This window comes from Eschscholzia californica, unplaced genomic scaffold (genome assembly GCF_041429995.1).
Source record: "Eschscholzia californica isolate CP2 unplaced genomic scaffold, dmEscCali1.0.p SCAF_3, whole genome shotgun sequence".
NCBI lineage: Eukaryota > Viridiplantae > Streptophyta > Magnoliopsida > Ranunculales > Papaveraceae > Eschscholzia > Eschscholzia californica.
Genome location: NW_028238420.1, coordinates 37,995,254 through 38,018,643, shown reverse-complemented (window position 1 = coordinate 38,018,643; position 23,390 = coordinate 37,995,254). Strand labels below are relative to the sequence as shown.

General features: G+C 36.6%; 4 protein-coding genes across 5 annotated transcripts; 1 reads left to right on the top strand and 3 right to left on the bottom strand.

The window, feature by feature from the left end:
- Positions 1-1,479: 1,479 nt before the first annotated feature.
- On the bottom strand, positions 1,480-7,027 carry ABCB29 (ABC2 homolog 12). Of its 2 annotated transcripts, none has more exons than XM_086670937.1 (10): positions 6,309-7,027; positions 5,882-5,968; positions 5,685-5,792; positions 5,341-5,607; positions 4,678-4,761; positions 4,061-4,277; positions 3,738-3,823; positions 2,609-2,796; positions 2,122-2,251; positions 1,480-1,884 (listed from the first exon to the last, which is right to left on the bottom strand). In XM_086670937.1, exons 1-10 carry the CDS (start codon positions 6,927-6,929, stop codon positions 1,732-1,734), a joined length of 1,941 nt encoding a protein of 646 aa, XP_086527063.1. In that variant the 5' UTR covers positions 6,930-7,027; the 3' UTR covers positions 1,480-1,731. The 2 variants fall into 2 exon arrangements, with proteins under 2 accessions (XP_086527063.1, XP_086527064.1); XM_086670938.1 differs by having other exon boundaries at positions 1,480-1,864.
- Positions 7,028-11,953: 4,926 nt separating this feature from the next.
- NLP1 (nitrilase-like protein 1) lies at positions 11,954-14,964 on the top strand. The gene is made up of 9 exons (XM_086666660.1): positions 11,954-12,159; positions 12,413-12,461; positions 13,014-13,105; positions 13,206-13,357; positions 13,447-13,493; positions 13,577-13,610; positions 14,027-14,193; positions 14,354-14,450; positions 14,559-14,964. The coding sequence occupies exons 1-9, from the start codon at positions 12,074-12,076 to the stop codon at positions 14,732-14,734; spliced, it is 900 nt and encodes a 299-aa protein (XP_086522786.1). The 5' UTR covers positions 11,954-12,073; the 3' UTR covers positions 14,735-14,964.
- A 487-nt stretch (positions 14,965-15,451) lies between these two features.
- Positions 15,452-16,670, bottom strand: LOC147550052 (uncharacterized). The gene has a single exon (XM_086666661.1). The coding sequence runs from the start codon at positions 16,546-16,548 to the stop codon at positions 15,709-15,711; it is 840 nt and encodes a 279-aa protein (XP_086522787.1). The 5' UTR covers positions 16,549-16,670; the 3' UTR covers positions 15,452-15,708.
- A 1,396-nt stretch (positions 16,671-18,066) lies between these two features.
- LOC147550051 (rho GTPase-activating protein 1-like) lies at positions 18,067-21,703 on the bottom strand. The gene is made up of 5 exons (XM_086666659.1): positions 20,801-21,703; positions 19,745-19,865; positions 19,502-19,621; positions 19,111-19,341; positions 18,067-18,699 (listed from the first exon to the last, which is right to left on the bottom strand). Exons 1-5 carry the CDS (start codon positions 21,289-21,291, stop codon positions 18,199-18,201), a joined length of 1,464 nt encoding a protein of 487 aa, XP_086522785.1. The 5' UTR covers positions 21,292-21,703; the 3' UTR covers positions 18,067-18,198.
- Positions 21,704-23,390: the final 1,687 nt, after the last annotated feature.

Here is a 23,390-nt window from a genome sequence, read left to right as displayed (position 1 = left end):
ATTCTTACTGTTTCAGTTTATAATAAAACTACTGGTGCAAATTTGTAATTATTCCATGTTTAAACATGAGTAAAGAAGACCCTCCACCTGATTGGTTCCGAAGTCAGGTATTATACATCATGAAGATGTGATGAGCACGATAACCGTCTGATCTAAACCATGAATGAAAGATGCAGCCAACGACATGAAAGAGGCCTAAAGACTGATAAATTTATTACAGTACAATATTTACTGTATATATTGCCTAAACATGGGATAAATCTTAATTGCAAACTGCTTCTACCGAGACTCGATCTTTAGAGTATCTCCCACACAACCATCTTACAAATTTTCAGTATCACGTAGGATTTTTAAGACCTTCAAATTCTCTCCAATACAAAATTCAATTTAGATATCTAAGATGATTTGACGGCAGTTTAATAATGAATATCTTAAACTATTTCTGGAGCATCCTCTGAGATATTTCTAACCGGATAAATTATCAGTTTTAATATCTAAATCAATACAAATCAAGTCTTCATATATCTTCATAATAACTAATTATAATTTACAAAAATAACCATACTACTAAGTAAAAAAAACAAGTATTGCATTAGAAACACAAAAGAATTAAAATCTTTAGTTTCATCGGCTAAGAATGAGAATCTCGAGTAAAATTTAACACGTAAGGCTAAAATACATATCTTTTGAGTTTTGCAGTGGAGATGCTCTTATGCAAGAGCGAAGTCAGGGTGGGGCGGTCCCTGGCTGCCGCCAGGGATCAAATGTTGGATACTTGTACTCTACATGTGCTACAATTGACATGGTTGACTGGCAATCCGGGTGGTTTCTTCTTATGGCCAACGCACCTAAGGACACGATAGATCGAATCCTATCCCAGTCAATCCTTATTTTCGCTTTTGCTTTCTAAATTAATTCCACATTACCCCTTACATACTGTATTCTTTAACTTTCCGTCCAACCATAAGCCCCCTATTTTCGAATCAAATTCTTCTTTTACCCCTTCTTTTGGCTAAGTTCAATTTTATCCTTTCTTTTAGGTTCCTTCCTATATTCTTTAGGTTCCTTCCTATATTCTAGTCATTTGTCTTCAAATTACCAATGATCACATACATTAATTCTAATGAATGTGAAGTTTTTCTTAAGTTCTTCATGTTTGAACTATTAACGAAAACTTCGCCTAGCTCTTATTTGTTCAAATGAGAATTTTCGAAATCACTTATTCTGGATTGAAAAGTTACAATAGAGATAAGAATAATGATAGAAAAGTATCACATTCGGCGAAAAATTATGAGTTCGTATGCACTAATACAAAAATTTTGCTCTTTAAGTAATTTTAGGCTAGTCTGGGCTAGCTTAAAATCTTAGCTCCGCCCTTGCTCTTATATCTTTTTCGTGATAATGATCTCAACAAAACTAGTTTGCATGCGCTAAGAGTATTAGTCTTGGGACCAGCCAATATATAGGAATAATGTGAAGTGTGAGTAAGGTGTACAATTAAGAAGATAACGAATTAGAACTATCCATAAATTCTTTCCTACTACAAACAAGAGAAAAGGCACTAGCATCTGGACATTACAGGAATGACATACAAAGATCATTTGCTATAAATTGTACATTCTAACTATTTTTTAAATTAATCTTTCTTTTTTCATGATATTGATTTCTTTTTAGTATGGAAATAAAAGAGGAAGCAACAATGTAAGAGGTAGGTAATTACCAGTCTTCTCGTCAAATCACAATTCCATTTGATGCAAGTGTGTCATAATGACTAACGTTCGTTAGAAGAGATGTTCGAGATACCTCCTCCAGTTTCCCGTTTTGTAGGAGCAATATTCGATCAGCCATTAAGACAGTTTCTATCCTGTGAGCAATCACAAGTACCTAAAATATCAAAGATAAAACAGAAGTACGATCATTTTAATAGTAGTGGGCAACAATCGAAGCAGAGGTATTAAGCTTGTTGGGCATCTATCTTAAAACCAATCAGAAATAAGAGGAACGACCCTAGTGATTTTTTGTGTTAATCGTTAAACTTTCCTTTGTCTATGTGGGACTATTCTTAGAAGGTAGATTTTCACAAAAGAATGTCAAAGAATAAAATTAAGGTACTAATCTTACAGTATGGTTTTCCATTAACCGCTCTAAAGCTTGTCTGACTAAAAACTCGGATTTGCTATCAAGAGCAGAAGTTGCTTCATCCAAGAGGAGGACAGAGGAATCCTGGTAGATGGCCCTTGCTATAGCTAGCCTGCAAAATAATTAGAAAACACGATTGAATAAGAAAATTTCTTACCAACCGGATGAATGTCTAATCTAATGTTGTTACCAGGATGTTGACTTCAGTCAAGAAAATCTTGACGAATTATGATGTACTGTCTTTACGTTAGGTAGACTAAATTAACCAACTACTGAAAATTTTGAATCTTTTCACTAACAAAATCACCTTTTACTGTATTTATGACTAATAGGAGTGATCAGTCCATAGTAGATTGTCCATACTTCGATGAATCCATGAAAATCTTTTAGGTTTGGTATATTTACACTTGTAAGATAACAATTCACAGTTAACGTAAATAGGTAATAGGAAGACGGCTTGAGATTTCACCTCTGTTTCTGCCCTCCACTCAAAATTGACCCCCTTTGACCAATATTGGTTTCATATCCTGCTGGAAGTGTTTTGATGAATTCATCAGCATTTGCTGTCCTTGCTGCATTTACGACCCGCTCCATATCGATTTTGTTCACCAGATCTTGATAGCCGATATTCTCAGCAACTGTACCTGAGAAAAGTGTCTGGAATATATTTAGAGGTCAATAATTGGCCAAGACTTTCCGAGATTGCTTGAATACATTAATAACTGGAAGAGAAATCTATAAATGATATACACTGCAAGTTGTAGAAACAAATAATCAATTGAAAATAATAAACAACAGATATCTTGCCCAATAATATCGTGTTACGTTAATCCCACATTGGTTGTGGAAGGGGCAGGGGGTGTGTGGGAGAAGCCTTACCTCTTGAGCTAGCTTTTGGGGTGAGAGGCCCAAGACCACCTATCAGAGCCCGGGTGATAACAAGTCTCGGCCCAATAACTATTGAAGTTAAGAGCCAATGTGTGAGGGGGAGATTGTTACGTTAATCCCACATTGGTTATGGAAGGGGCAGGGGGTGCGTTAATAAGTGTGGGAGAAGCCCTACCTCTTGAGCTAGCTTCTGGGGTGAGAGAGCCCCAAGACCACCCAACATATCGAACATGGTCAAGATCACTTTTGTAGCTAATCTATGTAAATCGTAAAAACTCTGTCAGTTCCACCCACTACATTCTATGGTATTTCACAATACATCGTTGACACATATCCTAGAAACCCATTCTCTCGCAGAATGTCTTGGCATTTTCCAAATCTCAACCACTAAGGCACCGAAGGGCTACGATCCAACTAGAATGAAGATAGAAAAGATCCCATGTTCACTACGATACAACAGCCCAAGTACATCCTGCAAAATAAATACGATTTGACACACATGCGTTTGCAACACGACTTCGTCATACTAACTACTAGGAGGTGCCAAACTGATATTTTTCACAAAAGGACGATCGAAGGCGGAAAAAGTCGTACGAAGTGAAAGTTGAATAATTAACAAGAAGGGTGTTTGTGTCCCACACGAGTTGGACATAGTCATGAAAAACAAATATAGCACATTAGAAAGGTTAGAGGAGAAACTATCAACTTACTATGTCCTGAGAAACTATACCGACGTGTCGCCTTAAGCTTTCCAATTGGATGTTCTGGATATTATGATCATCTATTAGTATACAACCTGCCAATAGGGGGGGAACCTTGAGACTAATGCATAAGAAATTACTCTGTCTTACGTAAAGCTTGGACAGAAATAAGAGAAAAACAAAATATGTACTTTTTAACAGTCAATAACAAGAAAAATTTTAGAAGTTCCATAGAAGTTGAGGATAAATCATTATATCACTAACAAATATCTAAGAGATAGAAGATGACACTGTCAGGAGATAAATAGGGCTTCTTAGAAGTGTTCACTCACCACAAAGGGGGTCATAAAGGCGAAGGAGCAGTTTCAAGAAAGTTGTCTTCCCCCCACCAGAAGGCCCAATGAGAGCAATAGTTTCTCCGGCTTTTATATGAAGATTCATTGCATTTAACACAAGAGGCATACTTTCTTCATACTTGAATGAGACATCACAAAATTTCACATCCCCAGTTACATGATCTAAATCAAATGCATCTGGTTTCTCAATTACCTGAATATGTAAATAAAAGATGCAGCAGTTCAAATAGGGGAGAGACTTTTTTTTTTGACAACGTTAGGATTTGAACCCTGGTCTCTCCAGTGGAGAGACATTGAGTATGTAACCACTCAATCAAAGTGAGTTTCACTATAACGTGTGAATATTAAGCTACTGCTTATTGCACCAGTGAACATAAGTAATGGATCCTTATAATCGGTGTAATTAACGGTGTGTGATCAGCGTAGACGTGTCACTATTTAGAATTTAGGAAAACTAAACCAATCTTTCACCTCCTTTATGACTTACACAATTCACAACCTATCTCAAGGCGATATATTCTTCCTCCCTCCGTTAATGACTTCATTTTATTCACTTAGGAGGTCAGAAACGATAACCAAGTGACAGTGAATACCTGAGGGCTGAAGTTGGTTAAATCAAACAAGCGCTGTATAGCTGGTTCTCCTTGCTTCAACTCGTTGTATGCTTTCCCAACATCCTGCATGATTCTTTACATTCAGATCAAAGAACTTTAGACGACTGCCGAATCATAATACGAGGGAAATGTGAATAACCACTGCAAATGACACGAGTATTACAAAATGCAAAAGATTCTAAACCATCTATACTTTAGATAATATGAACTACGAAACATCTTGCCAAACCATATACACCAGATAAGTTAATGTTTGTAATGTATCCGCTCGTATTTACATGATTAAAAAGTAAAGAGTGAAAGCAAATGGGCCTTTGGTAAAATGGTTTGCATCCTCTCGTAAGTCCTAAAGGTCATGGGTTCGAGTCTTGGTGGAGGTGGAATACGCCAAGATTTATCTCATGTAATCATAGGGCAAGAAATAAAGTAAAGGTAGTCTAGATGGGCTTTAAGGCCCCTTAGGATGGGATCTTTATTGGCCTCTAAGGGTCCAAGTGTGTGTGCTCATCCAATCATCATTTCGTATTTCAATACTGTATCTTCGAGATGTAATCAATGCCATGTAATGACTCTTGGAGTCCTTTGTCAAAAAAAAAGTAATGAGTGGTTTTGTTGTAATTTGCAGGGATGACATATTAATACCTGAATCGGCTCTATTAAGAGAAACAATGATGTCACAAACGAAACCATACTTGAGCCATCAAAAGAACCTCTTGAAAGAACCAATGAACCAACACAAAATATCCCCAATAAGCCTACGTACATAACTTGAACAATCTGAGGAATGAGCGCTTTCATTCTCTTCTTTCTCAACTGATTAGATAGATCTCTAAGTGCAAGCCTTTCAAACCTCACGCTTTCACACAACTCCGCATTACTCGCTTTCACAAAAAGCATTGATGGAAGGACCTGAAATTTGTGAAATGATAAAGTGAGCAAATAAAAACTTCAGAGATCTTCCTTAATAAATCAACTAGGACATATACCTCGTTTAGGTACGTGGACAACTTGGCAGCACTAACATGTGACTTCTTAGACATTCTGGAAAGTCTTTGCCCGAGATAAGCAATAACAAGGGATATACAAGGAATTACCTACAGATTCACCAAAATATAATTGGTCAAAACAGTATATAATTGTACCAGTACATAACTATCAAGTTCAAAAAGCATTTCTGTCTTACCAAGGCTGTTGTCAATGAAAGAATAGGGCTCAAAACTATCATCTGAGACGCCATCGCTGTTAGCTGCAGCGAGCTGGGCACTATAGTCTATTCAAAAATTTGAAAAACAAGTTGAAGAGCACGCGAAATCTCAAGCAAAAGTAGTTCACAAATTTCACATTATACATTAACGCACGCAAATTCCCGATATTTCCAAAATGTAGGTTTGACGGTACCATCTTCGACAAAAATACTTTAGGGGTAGTGGTATCATAATAATCACGAACGATTAAAGAACGAAAGCATCCCGACTTTTCCTTCCTCTAGATTCGACATCCATGTATAAACTTTTTAATGTTTGAGTCTTTTGATGACAAAATTTGGATACTTTTAGCTATTCCATGAAACTAAACCTAAGATAGAAATGAGAAGGTATAAAAGTACTCACATTGAGGAGAGAATAAACAGTATCAGCAACATCAGAAGCTTCTGCAGTAATCCGATAAGCAATATCTCCAGTCAAAACCCCAGCTCCACCTTCAAAAAACCCTAAATCTCTCTGTAAAAGTCTCTCAAATACATAAACCCTAATTTTATAAGACGAATTCAAAGCCGCTTCCCAAAGAAAAGCTTGTTGCCAGTAATTAGCAACTAACCGAATCAAAACCAAAATCCCCACAAACAAACCCTCTTCCACTAATCGACTCGCATCAATTTTCCCCAAAATTGCTGAAAAGTTTCCGACTTTAGGGACAATCTTAGAAAGACAGTAAACAGATACAAAACTACAAATCCAACCCTTAAGAATTGATCTCCATTGGGATTGAACGTAAGGTTTGATAGGAGATAAAGAAGGAAGAGAAATAGGAAATGAATTAATTCGTGATTTCTTTTCTCGGTTGTGAGAATTCGAAGGAATTCGAGTAGAAAATTGAAGATATCTTTTGGTTATAGAGTTATTGAATGAGAATTTTCTGACGGATGAATCGGCTTTGAAGGTAAGATTGGTGAATTTTGTTTTAGGATTGAAGAAGAAGAGAGTTGAAGTTGGGTGAGGAATTAGCGCCATTTCCCGGGAAGAAGATGCCGGTTTGAAAAATGGCTCCCGGTTCCCGGCAATTTTAACCCGCCCTTTGAGTACGCTTTTATGGGTAGACTCTTTTCGTCTAAGAGATTAGCCTGAAATGGGAGCGGACGATGTGACGCCCCGTGCCCCAAAATAGACACGATCACGTTCCGTCAATTCAAAAACGAGACAAAAATTCAGTAGAGGCTCATCTGTAAATCGAACCGATCGCATATGTAAACCTGTCATGCAAACCATACATTCGCATACACAAAATAAACATAGAGTGGAAGCTCAAACTCAACATTTCTTCGGTCCGAAACCCGAACCATAAAAAAAGTACAAAAACCTCATGAAACAACCATAAAATCTATATACAAGTCTAAGTGTTTTTTTTGTTGAAGTGTACAAGTCTAAGTGTTGAGTATATATATATATATATATATATATATATATATATTCGAATTTGGTTTGTGCAGTAACTACATAACTTTGAAATAAGGAAAAGCCAATATGCAAATCACCAAAGAAATGAACATTAGGTTCTGGGATAAGAACCTTCGTACAACAAAAGAATAGTTTAAAGAAAACAATGAAAACTTCAAACGTAAGAGCAAAGCCGCTAACTAACGAAGACTTCAACTATAACTGAATTTAAATCCATCTAACTTCTATAGCCATGACCAATTAAGGTCGATAATGCACTGTTTGAAAGGTACTTCTGTCCTAAACATTTTGTTATTAAATGTCTTCGCCAAAATCCGAGAGAAACATCTTCAAAATAGCAAATTACACACGGCAGTACTAATAGCGCATTGTGCACATAAACATTCATAAATCTCTCATCGTTAATCCGTTTCAACTCATTTTTAAATCGTCGGAAAGGTTATCTCATTTCCAATGTTTTTTCCTCAGGTAGTTTCTCCTAATTTCAACTAAAATATCTCCGAAAATCATAAAACGTACGCAGCAGTGCATCAGTTTTACTAATCGTACATTGCGTGTTCAAACACTCATATTTTTCTCATCCGAGCTCCAAATAACTATTATAATACCTTTCTGAAATCGTTACGAGACGAACTACAATGTTGCTGAAGACTCCAAATTCTAAATAAACCTCTAGGACTAGCTAAACACTAAAAACAGTACCAGTTCCTTCATCGGAATATGTTAATTGTTTTTCTTATAAATCCTAGTTACATCAACACTTCCCTTCACGTATGAGTTGAGAACTCTCAACTTAATTATATCATGTACCAATTTCATCGTTCAACAAAAAAAAAATACCAATTTCATCATCAGCACATACAAAAGTGAAATTCCCAAAATTTTCATTTATAAAACCCCAAATACCATAAATTCTTTAGGGTTAATTTGACATAGACCCCCATTTATTTAGTAATATTAGGACTTCACCCCCAAAATCAAAAGTGTTCTGGCGTTAACTCCCAATTGGCATTTTTCCGTCATTTTCACGTTAACTGGTTCGCGTGTGAAACACACGCCCGATTAGTGGCGAAACTACCCCCCATATAATCCTCCATCTAATCTAACGGTGTACAATATTTCTCGTGATCAACGGTCCATAAATACTTTCTGCCGGGGTTTCTTGAAGTACTCGACACCATCACTTTTCGAATGTCATCGCAATTTCTCTTCTTACATACCGAATAAAGAAAGGGACAATTTAAAGCTACATGAGTCTTCATCTCACAAATTTGACACAAGATTTCCTGTAAACGAAAATAACTTATAACTTATCAGATAACACACCACTGTAAATATAGTAATTAGAGAAGGACCCCCAACCGAGATTAGAAAAGAAAAAAGTGTACCTCAGTTGATGAACTAGACTTAGCTCCTCCTCCCATCGTTTTGCCAACAATGAACTCACTTCCTTGTTACCCTCCCAAAACCTCATCATCAATTGATTGAAGCTCTTGCTTTTTATAGAGCTTTAGGGTTCCAACCGTTGGAACTTCAAGGGTGTTTTGGATGATATTCCAACATCTATTTTGAAGGGTCATTTCTGGACCGTTGATCACAAGAGGTATTGTACACTGTTGGATTAGATGGAGGATGATATGGGGGTAGTTTCGTCACGAATCAAGCGTGTGTTTCACACTGGAACCATTTAACGTGAAAATGACGGAAAAATGCCGATTGGGGGTTAACGCCAGAACACTTTTGATCTTGGGGGTGAAGTCCTAATATCACTAAATAAATGGGGGTCTATGTCAAATTAACCCAATTCTTTGGTAACTAAGTTGTTGATTTCTTACCTTGATACCACTTAGTATTGCTTCCTTTGATGAATCTCTTCCATCTCCTTCATTAATTCGTCGAATTCTTCAAGTTACAAGTAAGAACCTCCATTAAAACTATCATAGCATTTTAGAGAGAGATTGTAAAATTCTTACAAAAATCAACAAAATCTAGCTTAAATCACTCCTAATACCCTTACCTTCAAAGAAACTCGAATTCCTCTCTAAAATTTGCTTGAAATTCTCCCTTTGATTCGAATTTCGTTCTCTAAAAAACCTCAACCCTAAACTTAAACCCAGCTAAAAGAAGTAAAGAAAAGAAAAGTCGGTTCTCATTTCTCCCCCTTTCTCAGCCAAAATTTCACTTCAGTCCCTGGATTTGGCTTGACTGCAGAATAACTCCCAAATTTGGACTATTTGTTTATTTAACCCCTCTTTTGGCTTAGTCTAACTTCAAAATGGTCCATCGTCTAATCTTAATCTTTTAACCAAAGACGTGGGATGTACCGTCCATAACCCAAAAGTTTATGTGGCCAACCCCCATTGGTCCGAGTGTTTCTTTCTCATTAGCTTTCAGTCTGAGGTGTTTTTGTCTCATCAGCTTTCGGTATGTAATCGGCTCCTATTTTCAAGTCAAATAGAAATTTTGTTCGTTTAGAAGACGAGGTTGATGATGCATAAAATGTCCAGAAGTTGACTGATGTCAGAAAGTCAAGACTTGACCTGAAGTCCAACGGGTCAAACGGCTTAAGGCAGCGAACAACTAAGCCCTCGACGCTCCGCCACCTGCACCCCTAACTGGGAGGTCGATCAGGACAAGCTAAGAGGCATCAGCTCTGTTTCGTCCACGACACAGACAGATCAGCCCTGGAATTACTAAAGGAATGAGGAGAGTCCGCGTGAGCTACGTCTGTCTCCGTCCTAAACTGGGGAGGCAGGAAAGTGCCTACAACTTACCGACTCAATCCCGAAATCTCCCTACAGATCTCCGTCGTTTACAGATCCTAAGTGTTTAAGCAAATTTGGGTTTCAAGAGTCTCAAAGGAGGAAACATCTCCAAGAAGATCTATCCCCTCTCTACGAAGGATCCTTAAACTTAGGAACTTCTATTTATCCTGAATAGGAGATAAACCCTAAAGGGGAACCCTAATTCGGCCTATAAAAGGGTATCACATCATCTTCTTTAAGGTAAGCTCACTAAGTCTAACACACTAAACCACCCCCCCCCCCCCAAAAGAATCGATCAATACTCATTCTTTTACTGCAAAGAACAATCTGACTGTCTTGAGCGTCGGAGTCGTTTTCTTTCTTTTTGCAGGTTCTCCCCCCAGATTTCTAAGAGCAAGGAGCGAGATTTGAAGGAATATCGATCATCCAGACGGAATATTCCATTATAACGGAGGTTGTTCATGCATCAACTTCCTTTTTCATGCTGATATAACGGAAGACCATTTTTTGACATCAGCAGAGGCGACTTGAATATTTTCTCCCTAGTTTGCTCTCTATGGGATAGGAACTGCGCTCCGTGTATCACTTATTTTGAATTGAGAAAAAAGAGAACTTTGTGCCCTAATCCTAAGAAAATTAGAAAAAAGAAAGCTATGTGCCCTACCTAACCTTATGCGAGTCACAGACCGAAGCCTCACCACCCAAACCCATGCCGAACTGGAGCAAGATTACGGAGGCTTTGAAACTCACTCAAAATATATAAGACACTTCTAAAGCTTGAGCTTGCACCTACAACTTAAGTTATGGACAGTCTCTTGAGCCCCTCGGGCAAACAAAAAAGGACGGAGGTTTCATTACCTTTTTCTTTTGTTTTCCTCCACCAGATTTGGCGGGCTTGGATGACGGAGGTGGAGCCTTTTCCTTCTTTGGGGCATGTATATACGAAACAAATAAACATCATTGAACCAATGAAGATGACGAATAATAATCGAAGAGAGAAATAGAGGACCATTAGCTTACCATTTTCCTGAATCGTCTTCTAGGGTTTCTCTGCGCTGAATGAAGCTCCCACCAGTTGGCGAAAGTAAGAAACGGGGCTGAAGATAGCTAGGGTTTTTGTAATGATTGATGAGCTAACATGCACAATATACGAAAAATAAAGTCCTATAGTGTAAATAGAGGGGTCAATCTGGTCGGAAGCATGGGTTTCCCTCTATCGGCGAAAAATGGTCACCTGTCTTAGTGTTACTTGAATTTTTTACATGCAATTCAACAAGTTAGAGAGATACAATTCCCTCTCTCTCTCTAGTAGAAAACTGAGTTGAAATTAGGCAGTCCATCATGGTTATTTTCTAACGGGATTGAGAATAGTTGTGACTCGCTCTGCTCTTCATAGACGGATAATGACAACTTGCCCTCGCCAAGACTAGAAAGCAACCTCTTTTTTTATTTACTATCGACAATAATGATCAGTATAAAGGCATTGATACATCGAGACAATGTGATAAACACGACAACTGTCGAATTACTACTGGCCTAAAGCCCGACGAATTAAATGACTTGGGGCTTACACAAATTACTTATTTACTTAGCTAAAGTCTCCTTTATATTAGTAACACTATTATCGTTGGTCGTAAAAGGATCATGTAATTGACAGTGGACAAATTCGAGAAAGAATTTGGGATACAGGTGCACAGGAAGAGATTGTGAGATTAAAATAAGAAAGGAAATTTAAAAAAGTGACTTTATCATCAATGGATGGAAAATTGGAAACCTATAAGGCTATAAACAAATGAAAGGGTCAAAAGATCTACTGAGCATAAATCAGGGAGTCATGGGAGAAATTAGCCTAAATTTGAGAATCCCACCCGACCGCCAATTTAGACCAACTAGTTTGTGGACTGAAGAGAGAGAGAGAGAGAGAGAAGAGCGAAAATGGAAGGAGGAAGAAAGGTGGTGGTGTCGGCTCTGCAGTTCTCTTGCTCGGACGATGTCTCCACAAACGTCGATACAGCAGAAAGGTTTCTCTCTCTCTCTCTCTCTCTCTCTCTCTCTTTTTCTATTTCTCTATTTCTCAGCGAGCAGTTATGATTTTCATTTCTTTTTTATCTTTACCATTTGTAATTTGGATTTAGGATTTTATAAAGGTTAAGTACTTTCAAAATATCAATCAAATTCAACTTTTCAGTTTAACCAATCGATTGCTATAGATGGTGGCCTTTCATTTCTGTCCTTAATTTGTTGTATGAAGTGTGGTGAAATTCTTTGATTCAGGTTGGTTAGAGCTGCTCATAAGAAGGGTGCCAACATTATTCTAATTCAGGTATGATTTTGTAATTTGGGTTTTAATCATTAGCTCATCTTACCAACCCCTTTCTCAAATACTTATCTATCTGCATCACTTAAGTTCTGCTTGAAATAGGGTTTATTATTTTTTTGCATCATGGGCATGGCTGAAGAGATTTGGCCAAGCCCTTTTCTTTTCTATTCACTGAATTCAAATAAAAAAAATGTGTTGGAAATGCCCTACCTTTTTGTGCGGTTTGAACCATTGATTTACGTAATTGGAAGTGACCCAAAACACATGGGTTGGTAGAGAATACCTAGGGGTGCGAGACAACTCTTTCTAAGGAACTCGGCAAAATAGCCCCGTAACTTGGGGAAAAGAAGGGTTGCATCCTCACAAAGGGGGTCGAATTGACCAGGCCCGGGCGACTAATTAAGTCGTCTTAAGGCAGCAAGATGGATGGTATAGATGTCAAATTGTTCTGAAATGAAAAACTTATACCGTGGTTTTCTAGCGTGTAACTGGTTTCTAGCAAAACATATTCATATTGCTTTCGATCGGTTCTTATGTTGAGTTGGTTTTCTTCAGGAACTATTTGAGGGATATTATTTCTGTCAAGCCCAAAGAGAGGATTTTTTTCAACGAGCAAAGCCTTACAAAGGGCACCCTACAATTGCAAGGTGAAAAGATCGAATGTCATGTAGAACCTCTTATATTAAAAAAAGTTTTTCTTCTCTAGTTGGAGCTTTTTACCCTAACTTCTGTTTGCATAAAATGCAGGATGCAAAAACTTGCAAAGGAGCTGGGAGTGGTCATTCCAGTTAGCTTCTTTGAAGAGGCAAACACGGCCCATTACAATTCAATAGCTATAATTGATGCCGATGGTACAGATCTTGGACTGTACAGGAAGTCCCATATCCCGGATGGCCCGGGTAAGTTCACAACTTCAGGGTGCAAAGACTGTTATTGTTTGTGAACTTGTGATTATTTTGGTGTTTGATTAGTTTATTCTGCCCTTTAGGTTACCAAGAAAAGTTCTATTTCAATCCGGGTGATACGGGCTTCATGGTGATTTAGGTTTGTTGTTCTAGTTATTGAATAATATTATGTGATGAAACTCGTGCTGATTCGAGATGTTGTGCAACAAGCAGGTGTTTGAGACAAAATTCGCCAAAATTGGAGTTGGTAAGTTTAATAGTTGCTTGAAGGAGTACTATTAACATTACTTAGTACTATATCAGATAAGGGAAACTAACGGTAAAAATCAGGTAGGTCCTACCTTACAATATTATGGTTTCACATCTAGGTGTTTGCCGATGTGACTACATAATAAAAGTGAGTACTGGTTTTGTCCTCTAAAGTGACGAACTCGCAATTTGTCTTTCCGATAATGTTGAACAATGGCCTACAGTGCTATCATGCCTCTTTTAAGTGCAACTTTTGAAATGAGATGCCACATGGACTGGAAAAAATTCTTGAAATCTGTTGAACTAATGCTTTATGATTGAGCTGCGATTTTGTTCTCTATTTCTATCATATTTTTCCTCCTAAAAAATAAGTAAACGAGAAACCTAAAGTATCTGTTTCTCTTATGTTGATAGCTATTTGCTGGGATCAGTGGTTCCCTGAGGCTGCACGATCTATGGTTCTTCAAGGTGCAGAGATATTGTTTTACCCGACAGCCATTGGGTCCGAACCACAAGATGAAGGGCTTGATTCCCGTGATCATTGGAAAAGAGTCATGCAAGGGCATGCTGGGGCTAATTTGGTAAGTTTCTATATCCTTGTCCTTGGGGTTTCTTTCAGAATTAGGTAGTAATTGTTAGGATATTTTAACCACGGTCTTCTCATTATTAATTCTTTCACATTGCAATGTTGTTCGTGCATTTCAATTTGATGTTTGTTTGTACCTATTTATGAAAATTTAGGTACCGTTAGTAGCTTCTAACCGCATTGGAAAGGAATTAATTAAGACTGAACACGGAGATAGCTCGATCAAATTTTACGGGAACTCATTCATAGCAGGTAACTCTTTTGGTATTTTATGTTCAGAGAACTCGTTTTCTTCTGAATCAGTATATGGCTTATAGATACTTGCCGGGAAAATAAAATCACTGTGTGATTGATGAATAGGACCCACTGGAGAAATTGTTGCAACTGCCAACGATGTTGATGAAGACGTTCTCGTGGCGGAGTTTGATCTAGATAAGATCAAGTTGAAGAGACAAAGTTGGGGAGTTTTTCGGGATCGACGTCCTGAACTTTACAAAGCACTTCTCACGTTAGATGGTCGATATCCTACTTCTTGATTTCATCATTTAGTGTGACAATCCAGTTTCTTCCTTGGTATAAGATAATCAGTGGAGTCCATCACTGATTTATTTATGGAGATTTAGAAAAAAGAGAAACTATAAGATGTACGCACTTAATAACTTCTCTTCGATGAAACCTGAAATCTTTCTCTTCTGTTGGAATAAATATTCAATAACTGTTATTTTTAGGTCTTTGCCATCTACCCGAGTAGCTACTCGTCTTGTAATGTGTTTTTCTTTTTTCATTCTCTTTAGATGGCTGTTTCTTTCTTTTTCTTCACCTGTTGATGTTTCAATTACCATGTGCAAAGTTCATAAGCACTAGCTAAATATGAATCCTAACTACAGCCAGCGACCAGGTATGTTCATTTTCAGTCTTGTATTTATAATTTGTTATCCCTGAATCTTAATTGGAGACAGTTTTATACATATAAATGCCTAGTCCTTCGAAAATTGTAAGTAATAACTAAGAATTCCATTTTTTATTTTTAGCAATGACTAATTGATAAAACTCTGTTTACTGTCCGATGATGGAATCATGGTTTGAAATGAAGTTTCTTGAAAAAGTATCTTGAAGGATAAACCCCATTGATCCGAAAGCTTTAATTTGGTTCTTATTAGTCCATAAGATAGTTGTAGAATCAGATGAATAGTACAACTATAACAAGAATTTGCTTGAAGTGATTGATCTTTCGATCTAGACATAGCCAGATAGCATTCAACTTTAATGGTTTTAAGTGAGAACTCAACAAGCTTGTTGTATAGAAGAAATCAGGAGTAGCCTGGTACATGAGTAAAGGAAATTGGGTTCTCAATGGGGAAGAAGTGAAGATTATGTTTTTCTTGTGCTTGTTATGCTTTAATCACATTTTATCCTTTCCTTTAGAAGGGAAAAGTGAAAATACAGTAGAACCTTTGAGTCATTTCTTTAGGCGTAGTTCGAAGACTATGAAATTACTTGCAATTAAGAATTAAATTTCGACTATGTGTTCATCGATTTCATTATCAGTTTTTTGTGCATCTATGTTTTGAATCTCATCTTTGTTAACATTGTCGTCATTATCGCTATCGTCCTCATCTGTTTTTCCTGCATCCATTTCTTCTTCTTCTGCATAATCTTCATCTTCGAGAATTTCTTGTTCAGGACGAACAAAGTGTAGAGTCAAGCGCCCGTCTTCTCTAAACGCATGGAGAAGCTCCTGGGTAGGTACCCTTATCTCCTTTAGAACAAACCGACCGTCTTGACGATAAGATTGAAAAGATATCAAAGGCTTCCCACTTCTACCAATACAAGAAATTGGAGGAGGAAAGCTTTTATCACATGTTCTTGATGATTTTCTGAACTGTTCGTGGCGAGAATTATTAGATGATTGATGATGATTTGTAAAATTTATCTTTCTATCCTCCCAATTATCTCCTTTCCCAATCATCGGTTCCTCGATTCCGTCAAAGCTTTCAACTCCAAGTCCTTCTGTACAGAGATGAAGACTTCCTGAATTATTGGATGAAAAACCATCACATTTCTTGAAACAACCTGGGTATTGATGTTTAGATTCTTGTTTTCCATTCTTCGATTGTGAATTAATGTCCTTGAGAGAAGATGACAGGGAAGATTGTGGTGAAGAGGAAGAAGATAAAAATTCAGAGTTCTCTTTGAAGTGAAGCTCCCCAAATATTTCAGTAACAGAAGAGACTTCAATGGGTTTTATGGATTTGATTTGGTTCCACTGTGACAATGAATCAATGAATGATGGGTTTTTAGGCAATGGGTTCTTCTCAAAGATTTGCTGAATACTATCACAAGATGCCATATGATTATGGGAAGAAAGAAAAAGAAAAGAAATTGGATAATTGGATGAGAGGGAGAGAGAGAGAGAGAGAGATGAGAGTTAGGCTGGTAAGAGATGAACTTACTCAAGGGCTTAGGGCATATATATACAAGTTGTGGTGAAGTTGAGGGTAGTAATGCTAAAATTAGTGATGCAATTTTGGGTTGTCTTTGACTTAGTTTTTTAGGGGATACCTGATGAGAGAGAACCAAATCTTAATCCTCATTACTATTTTTAGATTGCATATAATATCTTGAGATGTTCATATTTTGGTAGGACTTTGTTTGAACATGTGACCAGATAACAAACACTAACCTCCCTCCCAAGCAACTATTAAGATATCCACTGTCACCGATATGGACTTGAGCTAAGCAGCCAATGAAAAGCTGCCACTTCATTGCCACATTTAGGGTTTCCATTAATGCTAAGTTGACACGTTGACGGTTTGATCAGCTACTATAAGTCGGCCGGCCATCTGGCAGTTGTTTATCGTATTTGATAAAAAAAAAAATACAGTCAGATAATCCTATGTCAAGTAGTGGATGACGATCGAAGAGTAAAAACAATCCTATGGTATAGTTTAAGCTGATCCCACAATCAACATCAACAAAGGTTGAACCATTTCAGGACATATATATGGTACCCATAATAGGAAATACTTTGCCACTGACTTAGACAAGTCGTGTATCAATTTCGATATTGATATGCATTTTGGGTTGTTTTGAGGCAAATGAATGGTTACCAATAAACGATGTCGAAAAGTCAATCTGAAAGAAAGATTGGAGACAAAGAAATCTGAAAATTTAACTTGAGTTTTGTTGTCTTTAAGGTCCATGCTGTGGATCAAATTCATCACAACATCAATGTCATCCTTTCTTATCTTATCCGAAGGTATTATTACGTGAATATTCATACAATCTTATAATGTTAGTTGACAATCATTAACAAGAACTCATTTACATTTACCGTCATCCCATTATTTCGATTACAGTTTGTGAGGTTTCTAGTTTATTGTGAAACTTACTTTAGTTGAGTGGTCAAATGCAAATCTTTCTACTGGAAAGACCACGATAGAAAATTCTACTATTTCTAAAAAGAAAAAAGATTGAAGTTTCGGACTCTCATGTGCAAATAGAAGAAGTTATTTGGAAATACGATATGTTTGTAATGGATCCTAACAAATAAATACAGGGAAAATCCCACGTCGTAGTGGAATGGGTAGGTGATCAGTTCATAACTAGGGAGAAAACCCACCTCTTAAGTTAGCTTTCGTGGTGACTAGGTGAGAGGCCCGAGAGCACCCAACACTGGTACAACGAAACAACGTCTCCACCCGACGGCGACAAGCTATTGTTGTTAAAACCGATGTGTGTAATGGGTGAGAGCCCAGAGGGGATAGTCGGTTTAAGAAGGGGCAGGTGGTTAGTTCATAATAGGAGAGATCTTGAGAAGGTTCAAAATTACCCAATAGTAAAAATGACACATAAAGATGAAAACAGGTTAAGAAACTTGAGTATAGTATAACCACAAAGCATGCACAAATATTTATCACATTGTATATCAATCAAACAAACTCACATAGTCAAATTCTAAACAGATTAGTAAAAGTCAAGGGGAGTAATTCTGCTATGTTTATCGCCAAGCTTCTGTCCGCTCCGTCCCTGAGTTTATCCGACTAAGAATGCTAGTTTCTCTTGGCTTCTCAGAAGGCACTGCAACTTGAACCGCAGGTTTCTCAATGACTTTCTTGAGTTCCCTTCTAAAGTCCGAACTACTAGTTTGGGCAGTCTTGTCATAGAGGAAGTTTGCCAAAATCACAGGTTTCGTTTGGTAAGTAGGAAAATGAGTATCAATTTTGGCTGTGCAATTACCTTCGTCATTAGGGTGTGGGGGGCTCTCTATGACGGGTTCGCGTGAAAAGAAGATATTTTCGTCGTCCTTGTCTTCGGATGCTTCTTCGTCCGGTTTGGGCATTAGAGAGCTGTTGTCTCCGTTCTCATCCGTGGGTTCTATATTTGGACCAAAAGGAATTGTTGTAGAATCCTCCCTGTCTTTGAGTGTTTTCTCTATCAATGTTTTGAGGAAGTTCATCACTTGGACGGCGTACATCAACGCTGTCAAGGGATCTGCCATCTGCATTGATAAAATTGCAGAAACACTAAATTCATGTGGATTACATCCAAGTACCATCCAAGTTAGACTTTCCCAAGTCTAACTTGTCCGAATCTGAATTTTCAGAGTCTAACTTGTTTTGATCATGGGGATAATTGTCAGAACATGGGTGACAATAGCCAATTCAGGTTATTTCAGACTATCATCTCTTCAGGACTAATTTTGGGTCTGACCCAAATAGTCCCCAAATCAGGCCAAGTCCTCCATTCAGAAGCCCAACTAGGACAAAAAGACAAGCATTCTGAAGATTGGCTCGAATTAGATCTTAGATCTGAATAAAAAAAAAACATAATGTAGCCTGGCTCGAGTTGATTCAAATCTCGAGTTAGATAACAGATTTAAACTAGAAAAAAAAAACAGCAAAGGTTGTACCTGAGTCATGTTCGGTGCGAATACCATGGCAACATTTCGTGAATTCATCTTGTTTTGAACTTCTTCCTGAACTATATCTGTCATGAGGTTGATAGCCCAATCTAGCAAGGCAGCTTCAGTTGGGGGCAAGAGCCTCACAAGATGAGTATAATCCTCTTCCGACTGGCATTGCATCACCTGCTCAGGCTCGAGAGGATCTAACACACCACTTGGGAGTTCTCTAAACCAGGCCTAAATTCATCAACACAATGAAATCAAACCATTGACAAATTGAAAATAACATCTTAGCGAGTAGCAGAGATACGAAAATTACGCATAAGTTTAAGGTTTAAACCTAATGAAGATATGCAATCCTGATTACACACCAAGTATATTAGAATTCGAAGCTAACCTTTATAAGACTGGCTAAACAATGTACATCAACACCATCTGGAATAACTCCCCTGTTCAATTGGTCTCTAACGAACTCCTCTTGGCTATTTTCGGTACTAATTCTGAAAATTCCTTCTGTCTGCACATTTTCAGATCCAATGGTTGAATAAAACAAATAACTTTCACAAAACATAGAAATATGAGAAAATTGGATGGTTAATCCCTTCATCTCAACCGAATGGTGAAGAACATAGCAAATTACCTGTAAACCTCCTTGAGCATATAAACGTCTTTGCATCAATAAAAGAATTGTTGGAACACTATTCCCTCTAGTGTCATAAGAACACTGCATAGATTCGGTTGAAACTCCAAAAACATTTGCACTACAAAACAAAACCACATTGGAAGATTACACAGAGTTATGCTTCGAATAGAAAATCTTATTTTAGAGATTATATAGAGTATGTATCCTCAAATTGTATTCCAGACCCGTGGAAAAATGATCACACGGTTCATGGTTCATGGTTTATAGAACCATGACTGGTATGACATGGTTCATGGTTTCTCCTCAAGACCAACAGTCTCTTAAGTTGAAGAAGTAAAAGCATTGTGGAGACAAGGTCTAGGCAAAAAAGTGTGAAGACACAAGAACATAGCTATTGTTCAATGAACGGATAGCTATTTGGCTATATGAACACACGATCCTTCAAACGTTATTGAAAATAAAGTACATGAAAGTAGAGTTTCGTGTAGGTTAACGCCTAACCAAACGAATCATACATCATTGAAACCAAATGATGGAGAAAAAAGTTCTTTGGAGAATGTCCATATCATGTCACAAGAAAGAAACGCTCGTGTAAGGTTTTGAAACTAAACGGATCCAATTCATTCGTTTATATGGAATATGCAATTTTCGACTAAGGCTATGAATCGAAAGGGAAATATGACAAGATCCAAATATGATCACAAAAGTCCAATGTCTTAAAAATTATTCAACCACAAAATCATTGTAAAGAGAAGACTTGACTAAGAATCAAAATGCTATTCAAACTCATTATTATTCCTTTAATACTTTAGATTTCTCATTCCTCCCAATAAAGCTACTTTATTTTGAATCAAAATATGAAATTTCCAAACCAAATAAGATTTCTTCAAATTCAAGATATTAAGCAAATATTAATTGTACCCAACAAGAACAAACCAAAAATTGAATCCCCAAAACTCAATAATTCATACCCTTGATTAAAAACTCGAAAAAAAACAGAAGAAAAAAAAACGTTTAAATGTACCTATAAAAAAAACGTTATTTAAAACTCACCTAGCACTGGGAGCCCTCCTATGAACTTCAGGTTCAAATTCAACAGGCAAACCAAGGAAGCCATTAAACCTGTCAAAAGTTACATGAGCAACATGACGAACATTACTCGGCCACCCAATCTCCATTGAACAGAGATTTTCTTCATTATCACTACTACAAGTAACCATGGATTTCCTAAAAACAGTAATTAACAGAGCTAATAGAGACAGTGGGTCTCCTTCTTTGTCACTTTCCTTTCTCTCTCTAATTTCTTGTTCTTGTTGTTGTTGTTGGTCTTCTTCAGCTACAGGAGAAAATGAAGAAGAAGAAGAAGAAGAAGAAAGGGAATTTGGGTTTGTGATATTATTATTATTAAAAGGGTTGTTGATTTGAGGGGTTTGAGATTGGGACCTAGTCTTATTGAAAAGGACATCATTTGTGGTTGTGGGTGGGCAGGATAAGGATCTTGGGGAAGAAGGGAAATGAGATGGAGAATGAAGGACGTCTGTCATGGCTGTCAATTAAAAAAAACAAAAGAAAGAGCTTCTTGTGAGGAGGACTTAATCAAAATGAAGTAATAAGAGAGAAATGGGGTTTGAAAGTTCAGTAGAGTTGGATTGAAGAAAGGATTTGGGGACTGACTGAATGGTGGTGGGACGTGGGAATCATTAACGAATTTAAATCCCTTTCTTTTTTTAAAGAAACTTTCTCTCTCTTCTGTGTGTGTGTGTAGATATTAGCTTTGGAGGATTTGATGAAACAAACCCACACCAAGTAGAGAGAGAGAGAGATGAAGTATTATAAAAAGGTATAAAAATTAGGACTTGATTCAAGAGTGAGTGGTAGAGAGAGAAAGAGGAACAGTTGGGTAGTGATGGGGATGGAAGGTATGGTAGGTGCTCTTTATTGGGTTAGTTCCAATTTGATCCCCCAATTTGTGACTAAATCTTTAAATTAGCCCCCATACTTTGACCAAAATTGGTTCGAGCCCCAAAGAGTCATGGGTTAATGAGATTCCGCCTCAGCATGTACAAGAAATTAGGCGCAGGTCCAAAGCGTCAGTTTGTCTATTGTTTTCTGACATTTTTCCTTTCCAACTGTATATTTACTATTTTTTTTTCTTCCTCCTTAACCCTTGTACCGTACATTGACAACCAAACTTTACTTTTTCCTAATTTCTCTCTATAGTTTATTCATCATTTATCTTTCTAAAATTCACAGAAATTTCACTTTTTCACTTAGTAAAATTTAATCTACAAATCGATGAAGCAAATATTAATAGAGTTTTAAGAAGAAATCTAAAGGATTCTTCATCAAAATTACATTAAGTGATTTTTTTAACAAATTTGGATTTTTTTTTCTTGAACAAGTTTGGGCTATTTTCTTGAAAATATTTGGTTTTATTTCTTCTCTCACTAAAATTTAATCTACAAATTAATGAAACAAATATTGATAGAGTTTTCTGAAGAATTCTTTTCTTGAAAATATCTTAAGGATTCTTCATCAAAATTACATTAAGTATTTCTTTAACAAATTTAGATTTTTTTCTTGAACAAGTTTGGGTTTCTTTTCTTGAAAATATTTGGTTTTATTTCTTCTCTCACTAAAATTTAATATACAAATCAATGAAGCAAATATTAATAGAGTTTTAAGAAGAAATCTAAAGGATTCTTCATCCAAATTACATGAAGTGTTTCTTTAACAAATTTAGATTTTTTTCTTGAACAAATTTGGGTTTCTTTTCTTGAAAATATTTGGAAGAGTTTGATTTTGGAAGGGTTTGATTTCTTGAACAAATTTGACGAAAATTTTATGGGGAAGAAATTTCCGATTTGAGTTCAAAATTCCAAGGATCATTGATGAGTTATGATCAGTTTCGTATGGTTAAGTTCTTATTAAGAGATTTTTGAATGAAATCTTTGATTTTTCTGGATTCATGGATTTTAAAATCAAGATTTAGGATTTCTTAAAAATTTAATCGAATAATAACAAATTTGGTATCTTTACGCCAGATTGAAGTACATAAAAAAATGTCCAGTACATAACAAAATGTCTAGTACATAACAAAATGCCCTATAAATTTTCAGTGAAATAGTTTACCTTTTGGAAGCAATGTATATAATTATGTACTGTACATAACAAAGTTACCTATAATTTTTCAGTAAAATAGTTGAAGTCTTGGAAGGAATGTATAAGAAATTTTATTATGTACTGTACATAACAAGTTTCCCTATAATTTTCAGTAAAATAGTATAAGTTTTGGAAGGAATGTGTAGAAAATTTTATTATGTATTGTAAATAAAAAATGTCCTATAAATTTTCATTAAAATAATTTACGTTATGTAAGGAATGTATAGGAAATTTTATTATGCAGTTTACATAGCAAAATGTTATATAATTTTCCCTAAAATAGTTTAAGTTTTGGAAGGAACGTATAGGAAATTTTGTTACTGTATGTAACAAAATATACAACACATAATAAAGACGGGGTTTTCTTTCATGGATGGGACATTTGTAGTTTTACCGGAAAAAGAAAGAAAAAAATTGACATGTCATTATCTTGATGGATGACTCATTTGAATTTTACCGAAAAAGGAAGAAAAAATGATGT

Bases quoted from the DNA above. Each gene is read 5' to 3' on its own strand.
- ABCB29 (XM_086670937.1), bottom strand. From the start codon at position 6,929: ATGGCGCTAATTCCTCACCCAACTTCAACTCTCTTCTTCTTCAATCCT. The intron at 4,762-5,340 runs GTATTAATATGT...AGAATCATGCAG, and splicing joins TCTTAATAGAGCCGATTCAG to GATGTTGGGAAAGCATACAA. The intron at 2,797-3,737 runs GTAAGTTGATAG...AATATATTCCAG, and splicing joins GTATAGTTTCTCAGGACATA to ACACTTTTCTCAGGTACAGT.
- NLP1 (XM_086666660.1), top strand. From the start codon at position 12,074: ATGGAAGGAGGAAGAAAGGTGGTGGTGTCGGCTCTGCAGTTCTCTTGC. The intron at 12,462-13,013 runs GTATGATTTTGT...GGTTTTCTTCAG, and splicing joins CCAACATTATTCTAATTCAG to GAACTATTTGAGGGATATTA. The intron at 13,494-13,576 runs GTGATTTAGGTT...TGCAACAAGCAG, and splicing joins CGGGTGATACGGGCTTCATG to GTGTTTGAGACAAAATTCGC.
- LOC147550052 (XM_086666661.1), bottom strand. From the start codon at position 16,548: ATGGCATCTTGTGATAGTATTCAGCAAATCTTTGAGAAGAACCCATTG.
- LOC147550051 (XM_086666659.1), bottom strand. From the start codon at position 21,291: ATGACAGACGTCCTTCATTCTCCATCTCATTTCCCTTCTTCCCCAAGA. The intron at 19,342-19,501 runs GTTAGCTTCGAA...TGATGAATTTAG, and splicing joins GTTTAGCCAGTCTTATAAAG to GCCTGGTTTAGAGAACTCCC. The intron at 18,700-19,110 runs GTACAACCTTTG...TTATCAATGCAG, and splicing joins TCGCACCGAACATGACTCAG to ATGGCAGATCCCTTGACAGC.